At 51.1% G+C, this 8,883-nt stretch overlaps 1 protein-coding gene across 3 annotated transcripts in view; it reads left to right on the forward strand.

The window, feature by feature from the left end:
- The window catches only part of ADCY8 (adenylate cyclase 8), a 194,333-nt gene that overhangs the window by 168,732 nt on the left and 16,718 nt on the right, over positions 1 to 8,883 (forward strand). For all 3 annotated transcript variants that reach the window (XM_004697391.3, XM_045285711.1, XM_045285759.1), the window contains exon 14: positions 6,897 to 7,055. In XM_004697391.3, coding sequence (XP_004697448.1) covers positions 6,897 to 7,055 — 159 coding nt within the window. The remainder of the gene's footprint in view (positions 1 to 6,896; positions 7,056 to 8,883) is intronic.

An 8,883-nucleotide genomic window follows, 5' to 3' on the forward strand; every position in this document is an offset into this window, starting at 1 on the left:
AGTTCCCCCTCGCCCTCTAGGTCACTGTGAGTCAGCATCAACTCGATGGCAGCGAGTGGATTCTTCAGTCTTTTGTTTTCTGTCACTTTGGACCCTGTCACAGCCCCTTTCTCAGCTGTCACCCTTCAGCCATGCTGGGTCTGTTTCTCACGTTCTCCACCTAACCTGGGAAAGCAGGTAGCCTGGTCATCTTAGCACTGCATTTGCATAAGCGCGCACCTGCGTGAGTGCGTAGGAAGATGCAAGCTACCATACTAAGCATCATCCAACATATTTTTCTTCTCTTTCTAACGCCCAAAGGGATTTGGAAGGACATAATAGCACCCCCTTTCTGTATCAGAAACAGCCATGGGATTTAGTGTCAGGCAGATAGCTTTCAAACCGCACCCCATCCCCACCTTTGTAGAAACGAGATCTTCCCCAAGATTTCTCTCTCCTTCTGAATCTTTTCCTCAACTTTCAGATGGCTGTAAGAGCAGGCCATACTTCACAGAGCGGTTAGGAGTATTCTATGAGAATACAGAGGTCGTGTCCCATTACAGGTGACTTGCACAGGCTGTAAAGTGCCTGGGTAGCACCAACATGGAAGCACTCAGCTACTGAGAGGTTAGTAGTTCAAATCCACCCAGCGGTGCCTTCAAAGAAAGGCCTGGCAACGTACTTCAGCAGCAATTGAAAACTCTGTGGGCACGGTTCTGCTCTGAAGTAGATTCGGCCACTAAGGATTAAAAGGGACTCAAGGTGCCTGGTGTTGCACACGGACTCAGTGCTCCAAACAGTCCACTATTAATACGAGGGGAGTCCAAAATGTTTATGGGAAAATTCCATTAGGCTTTCATTCCATTTTTTCACAAACTTTTTTGCCCTGGTGGCAAAGTGGGTTATGTGTTGGGCTGCTAACTGCAAGGTCAATAGTTCGAAACCACCAGCCTCTCATTTGGGAGAAAGATGAGGTTTTCTGCTCCTGCAAAGATTTACAGTCTCAGAAGCTGTATTAGTCTGGGTACTTTAGAGAAACAAATCCACATGTAAAAGAAAGAGTTTTATATAAAAGTTAAGTGTGCATCAAGAAAACATCCCAACCCAGTGCTGCCCAAGCCCACAAGTCCAACATTAACCCATTAATCCATATGTCCAACACCAATCCATAAAGTCCTCCTCCATCTCACAAAACATACACTATGATGCCCACTGCAGGAGGAAAGCCGAGTCAGTGAATGTGTAAGCATCTCAGCGCTGGCAGGTCTCCACACGGCTGCTCCAGCACGTAGGGCTGCATCGGGGTAGGTCCATGCTGCTTCTCCTTGGGGATGTCTTGCAGCAAGTCAGCCTTGCAAGCTGAAGCAGGGAACTGCTAAGGCAGCTGCACCTTGGTCTGACCATCACAAAGCAAGAGACCCAAGAACTAGAAAGGCGAGGCTCACCAAGCCATTTATCCCTCTGCCCTTCAATTAGCCCCACATGTGTTTATCGGCCAGGTTGGCACAATAAACTAACTAACTCAGAAGCCCAGAGGGGCCGTTCTACTCTGTCCTATAGGGTCGCTATGAGTTGGAATTGACTCAATAGCAGTGATGACAAGTACTTTACGAGACCACGATGATGGGTTTGTTTGTTTTTTAATTAGGAGAAAGGTTATCAGACCCAAAGAAACAGATTCTGATGGTTATGAAGGTGGGAGGGGAAGGGGAGGTGGAGAGTCACCAGGTAGAGAGTATACGAGTGTAAACTTGGTGGAGTGGGGGTGGGGATAACAGCTCACAAAAGAGAGATGGGATGAAATGTGGGGGCAGAGCAGCCTGCTGAGAGGTTGCTAAACTGTGAAAGTTGTGGACCGCAAAAATGGCGGGATAAGTAACTCCCCACCTAATTCACAGGAAAGGGGTTGTTTTGTTTTTTAATCCTGTGAGGCAAGCAAGAGGCCCCAAACCAAGGCCAGAGGCTCAAGTCCCTTGAGGTTACCAAGTCAGTGGGGAAAAAAAAGCCAGACTGAGCCAGGAGTTCAAAATTTCCCACTCCAAGTTCCATCCCCTGCCCCCCACCTGCCACCCCTGCCCTGTGCTGAAGAGGGCAGTCTGCAGGACAGCATCCTGCAGTGTCATCTCTCTATCCCACCTGCCGGGGCCCTGTGCATCCCGGGCCAAGCCTGCCCTCTTCTGGGCTTGCTGCAGCCTTCCCCCAGCTCCCTCTGTGACTCAGAGCCTCTGTGTCTTTATTTGGGACCGGATTATGTCCATTGATCCCTGTTACACGGAAGCATCCGGTGGGAGCGTGGGCAATTACTCATCCTCAGAGGCACGGTGGCAGTTATGTAACAGAATAATTGGGAGGCTTCATCCTGCCCACATGTGGAAGTGATGTGTCAGGCACGTCCTCTGCTGAGGCAGGTCCGCTGTCTGCACGCTGGAGACCAGACAGGCAGGGGCCTCCCCACTTGCTTTCAGCGCTGGGGAGGCTGGGCTCTGGCTGCCTCCGTTCACAGCCTAGGAAGCCACACCTGTGCACAAGGACAGCGATGAATGAGCTCCTGTCCCCAGGCTTTCACTTCTGGGTCTAATAAAGATAGGCACAGTAGGCATGTGCCTACCAGAGCAGGATGCACATATTAACATTCCATTCCAGCAAGACCACTGCCAAGATGAGTGACCTTGAGCTGCCCTTTCCTGACCAGTAAAACAGAAAAGGTGAGCACTCTCTGTCAAGGGTTGGAGTCGGCTGAACAAGGTCAGGTACAGCAAATGGGAGCACAGAGCATCACCTTTGGAGACAGAATTCCCTGGGTTCGAAGCCAGGTGTCTCCATCTGTGAGACTCTCAGCAGCTGACGTCAGCTTTCCGCACCTCCATGGCCTCACCTGTGAAGTGGGGATAATACAGTGTCCCACCTTGTGGAGTTGCTCTGAGTATCCTGCCAGCCTTCGAGCTGATGCTGACTCACAGTGACGCTCCCTGTAGCATGGAGTGGACCTGCCCCTGTGGGGTTCAAGATGACTTTGAGAGGCCAGCTCTTCCTCGGGCATATTTTAAGTGCCTTCCATCCTGGGGGGGCTTCTCCGACCTGACAGTGATCTGCGGCCATCTGGGAGGTTTGCACTATCTGACACTATTTGATGCTGCCCGTAAGGTTTTGAGCGGCTAAGCCCTCTGACTGTTCGTAGCCTGTTCTTAGTCTGGAAGTGCTGCTGAAACCTGTTCCCTTTGGGTGACCCTGCTGGTCTTTGAAAATAACAGTGACATCGCTTCCAGCATCACAGCAACACACAAGGCCCCAGAGTGTAACAAACTGACACACAAGGGTGGAATCTCCTTAATGGTGACTGGTTATCAACATGAGAATGCTTGGCACAAAATCCCTGAACAGCATCCTTGGTGCCCTTCATGCCAATAACTAGCCCACAGCAATAGAGGCCATTCTGACTCGTAGTGCCCTATAGAGTGTTTCCGAGGCTGTAAGTCTTTCCAGGAGCAGACAGCCTCATCTTTCTCCCCTGGAGCAGCTGGTGGTTCTGCACTGGCAACCTTGTGGTGGGCCATCCAATGCTTATGTAACAGAGCCGCCAGGGCTCCTTCGAGTTCCTTGACAGTCTCTTAATATAACCAATTCCTTAACCATTGGATAAGATTTAAGAGAGTACACTTTTAGATTAACTTTTTTTTCCAAAACCATTTTGTTGGGAGTTAATACAGATATCATATCATTCCATAATTGCAATTTGAGTGAACGTTTACAGGGCACACTGGTTTTCCATCCAGCCAGGCATGCACCTTCTGCGTCGTGGCATCAGTTGCCATCCCCACCATGTAAGAGAGAGGCCGACGTTTTGACATTGCCTTTTGAGCAAGTGCTGGGGAATTTTTACTTTAAATGTCCATGCTCCGGTCTTCTTGCGTGCTTCACTCTTCTCTCCACGTCCCTACGGCCACTCTGTGTTGCAAGGATCTTTTCCCTTTTTATGTCCTTTCCCCACCACACAAAGGCAGGAGTGGATCTCAGTCATCTTCTTCCCCCAGCACCCAGCACAAGGTGGGTGCGAGAGAGCTTTAGTAAATGGGAGAGAGATTCTTCCCGTAGGTGGAGGCCTAGGGAAATGTGCTGCCTGCCAGGAGACAGGGCTGTACTTGGACTAGGTCTTCCGTCTGTGGACATCCCTCATACGCAGTTACCTGCAGTCACCTGGGCAGAAAGACAAAGTCTGTTTCTCGTCTTATAACCAGAAACGTCTCGCTTGAATGACTCCAGCCTTCCAGATGTCGCTAATCTCCTTTCACTGTTCGGCTGTGTGCTCAGTAAGACTCCACCTGTCACGTCTTGAGCGCAGTTGGAGCTTATTCAAGTGGGTCCTTGTTACTGAGCCCCGGTTATTACTGGTAATCTCCGTGCTTTCGAGTGATGGTGAGATGTCTCCAGATCATCTTGTCCATAGTCTGCCCTCGATTTGGATCAGGCCAGGTAAGAGTCCTGGGGTATGTTGGTAGGAACTGATGGTTAGAGACCACAACCTGGACACTAGGGGTGCTCGTGGCTGCTAGGCGTCATTGTTTCTAAGTCTCGCTTTGAGTAGACAGAGCTAGGAGAGATAAGAGGGCATGAGTTCACAGCGATAAGTTCTGTTTCATCCTCAGGACTGCACGCTTTCTTTAATCTCATCAGTTCTACATTTGCCTTGCTTTGCCTCTTACCCCAAACTCCAGTGTTCAATGACATCCGCCCGGTTACTCGTTGACTTATCATTAACATATAACTGTCTAAAGCCAGCTGCCACGTATGATGACTGTAAATCGCTTAAGGTTTGGTTTGGTTTTCAGTTGTTTTTGTTCCTAGAGTGCTCGCTCGGGAAATGTCGACTCAAGAAACTCTTCCTCCCTGTATGGCCTTCACATCGGCCAAGTCTTGAGTGTAGGTTTGGAGAGGGGCGGATTTTGCAGACATTTTGAGGCCCTCGTTAGTCTTATGACAAGGTAAAACATGCCCACAGTCCTAAGGTTGTCTATGGGACGTGGACTTGCCGCCTTCTCAGATGAATGGTGACACACCATCTAGGCGCGACCAGTCTAGCCACACATGTCCTCTGTATTCCCGCTCATGCTCCACTGCATGTATGTAAGGGAGTTTGTTCAGACAATAGGACAGAGATCGGAGGGGCTCCAGCTTCCCTTGTGACACATGGTGCTGGGTCCGTAACCTCGGGCCTGGGCCTTTTCATAGCGTTGATCTTTAACTGAGACGTTGAAGTAAGAACAAGAAATGGAACCAGCCAAATGTTTCAAGCCCTTGAACGGGCCCCCGCTCAACATGTGCCTAACCATGCGGCCTATGGTTCCTTTCAAGACTTTGAAACATTGACATCCCCAAAGCGGTGGTAGGAAGGGGTGGGCAGAGGCTTCGGGAAGGAAGTGTGAGCTGCCTTTCGACGAGAGAAGGGCCCGGGACCAGAAGGACTCGTGGGTATCACAGCCACTGCTCCGAGGGCTGTATCCAGGAGACGCCAAATCGTTCCCCTTCCCAGCCAGTGACGTAGCTGCCGTTCATTCCAGTTTGAGAGGGAGGAAACAGAGGTGGCCACTTTGGCCTAGGCTTGGGTTGTTTCCGTGTGGGCTTAGGGCAGTTAGTGATATATAGCTGACAATTAAAACCAGGATCTTGCCCATATGACCTCAGTGGTCCCCAGAAGCTAAGAGCTCTGTCTCTGAATTCAGACGCTGACTGTCTCCACTGACAAACGGCGAGGACTTGCCCATGTTACATACGGCTTTGCTCCCATTGGCTCCTTTATAGAATGGGGATCGCGTCCAGGTAGGATGGTTGTATGGGTCAAAGGGGTTAAGAAGGGTGTAACAATATGCAGCAAGTCATAAGCACCCTTGACGTGTAAGCTGGGTTTGTACCAATGATAGCAATTTGTTACGTGAACATGCTGGGGAGAGGGGGATTCAAAAAGTTCACAGGAAGATGGAGCAAAAAGACCACGAAATTCATGCATGCACTTAAAAGAAAGCTCTCTCGTGTAGACAGAGCATCTGCCAGGTGCCATGCTGGTCGCTGTGTGGTCAGTCGGTAGGAATGAGCGACTGAAAGGAGCCCTGAGCTCACAGTCCCCACAGGCTAAGACAGGACCAGCTAATCACATCACTAGGAAACCCCAAGTCCAGGCAGCCCCCGGGGTCCACGCAAGATCTCTGACTTGGATTGGTCCTGCCTGGTTCAGTCATGGCCGAAGAAGCACCACGGGGCAGACCTGAAGGCTTTAAGTTAGAATAAACCAGGAAGACAGCCAGAACGAAGGAAATGGCAGGTGGAAACCTTGCTAGGCGCTGCATCTCCCTCTTACTGAAGAAGGACAACCTAAGTAATGCACAGCAGCCTAACCGGTTGCCTGCAGACTGTTATCTGTCTGGACAGCCTGGCTCCCTTCACACAGGGTGGCCAGCCTTGTCCTCTGGATGTGCCCGGCCCTTCAACTATCTTGCCAATAATCAATCTCATGCATTAGACTCTTGAAAGGGCTCACGACACCTCTTTGAAGGTCCCATGCTATTGCTTGGGCTTGGGATTTTTGCAGTTCCAGGTGCCATGGTGAATCTGCCAAATTTAAAGCCTCCGATCTGTTCCTATTTCCCTCTGTCGGCATGACAGAACAGCTGTCAAGAGCAAGGAGGAGTGGCCTAGCAATTGAGCTTTCCTGTCTCGGGCACTGCCTTACCCTAATTGCAGGAAGGGGGAGCCTATGGGAGCTGGTCGTCCTCTGATCCCCAGCTCCAGCCCAGAAGCCCCCACAATGTTCACACGTGGTTCCGTTTCAGTTAAAGAAGATCCCAGAACATTGTACACCTCCCCCGAGGTGCACCTGGTCTGTCCCCTGAGAGACCACCCCCTCTCCCCTCCCTCCTCCCCCACAGCTGGAGTACACGGCCCGCCTGGACTTCCTGTGGCGCGTGCAGGCCAAGGAGGAGATCAACGAGATGAAGGAGCTGAGGGAGCACAACGAGAACATGCTCCGGAACATTCTGCCCAGTCACGTGGCCCGGCACTTCCTGGAGAAAGACCGAGACAATGAGGTGAGCCCAGGCTCCGCCCGCCAGCCCGAGGGATCAGGGATCGATGGGAGGCGTTCCATAGGCACGGCTACCTCACTAGGGAGAACTCCGCCGTCCTCGTGTGAGTGCCGACTGGCCCATGGCCCCAGGCTGCCAGCGGCCCTCACGACAGGGCACGTAGCTCCCCCAGCTCAGGCACCCCAGCCGTGGGCCTGTGAGGTGGATTTCATCTCAAGTCCAGCTCTAGACTGAATTAAGACATTGAAGATTTGCATGTGTGCATGTCTGTATCTCTTATTTATAGGGGTGTGTGTGTGTGTGTGTTTACCAAGGGGGTTCAAAATGCATGGAACATGGCATCAGAAGAGGATGGAAGTTTGACACAAACGTTTTGAAGCCCGCTGTATGCTTAGAGGAGACCTGGTGGGATAGTGGTGATCCGTTGGGCTGCTAACCTCAAGGTCAGCAATTTGAAACCATGCCACGGAAGAAAGACAAAGCTTTCTACTCCAGTAAAAAGTTCCAGTCTCGTCAACTCACAGGGGCAGTTGTACCCAGTCCCGTGGGTCGCTCTGAGTCAGCACTGACTAGGCGGCCGTGAGTTTGGTTGGGGTTTGTGTGTGTAGAGACACACACAGCCATCACCCGTCTGTCTGTGGAAAGGTCTGTGCATGCTGAACACAGTCCCTTAAAGCAGTGGTTCTCAACCTGTGGGTCGAGACCCCTTTGGGGGTCGAATGACCCTTTCACAGGGGCTGCCCAATTCATAACAGTAGCAAAATTACAGTTAAGAAGCTGCAACAAAAATAATTTTATGGTTGGGAGGTCACAACAACATGAACTGTATCAAAAGGTTGAGAACCACTGCCTTAGAGCTTGCAGGCTAAGATGGACTAAGGAGAAAAGAGTAGCAATCTGTTTCCAAATATCAGTCAGCTTAAACTCTGGGATGACAGCAGTCTGTCCACAATCCATCATGGAACGGCACAAGACAGGGCCTCCTCATTTCATCCATTGTGCCCGGGGTAGTACTGCTGTGTGTGTGTGTGTGTGTGTGTGTGTGTGTGTGTGTAATGAGGGATGCATAGGACTTCAAAGAAATGGAGTAAAAAGATAAAAGAAAATTTCCCACAAACTTTCTGAAGTCTTCCAACACATAATATATAGAAATATATGTGTAGGTTTGTGTTTATGGGGGGTGGGGGGCGCTGCATGCGCAGTATAAGGAGGGGGCTTCAAAAAGTTCATGGAAAAATTCCATTACCTTTCAGTTCAGTTTTTCTATGCACTTCTGAAAGCCCCCTTGTGTGTGTGGGGGTGGGTGGGTGGGGGTGTTCATCTGGGCACATGACCCAGCACGCAGTAGGTGCTCACCAACTGTCCCTTATGTAAAGTTGCCTCTTATGATAGACACCTTCGTGGCCACTTGGCAAAGGCGCATCAGCTCACCCCCTACTCTGGTGCCATGGGGTCTGGGGTACTGCGGTGAGAATACAATACATCACAGGCCAGAGGCAGTCAGCACCCTGGGGTCAGAAGGGGAAGGTTAGGGGCCAGCGTAGAGGTATCACAGGGACAAAGTCTCAAAGAGGATTGAGGCGCTTGGGTTTGCCTCTGTGAGCGTTGGGAGGAGCAAATGGGCGTTTCCTCCAGAGGAAGCTGAGGTGCAAAGAAGGAAAGGGTCTATGATCACCGGGCCCCTGAGTCATGAGTGCCCACTCAGACCCAGAGGGCCTCACGCTGAGGTGTCCTTGGCCCTGTCCCCCACTGTGTGCGCATGTGCGGGTGGGGGTGTGCAGCGAGAGAGTGGCAGGCTGGGAAGTAAATAGGGATCCCTCCGTCCCCCCCC

The sequence above is a fragment of the Echinops telfairi genome, unplaced genomic scaffold (genome assembly GCF_000313985.2).
Source record: "Echinops telfairi isolate 266 unplaced genomic scaffold, ASM31398v2 ScPeMD7_1;HRSCAF=3_0, whole genome shotgun sequence".
Classification (NCBI taxonomy): domain Eukaryota; kingdom Metazoa; phylum Chordata; class Mammalia; order Afrosoricida; family Tenrecidae; genus Echinops; species Echinops telfairi.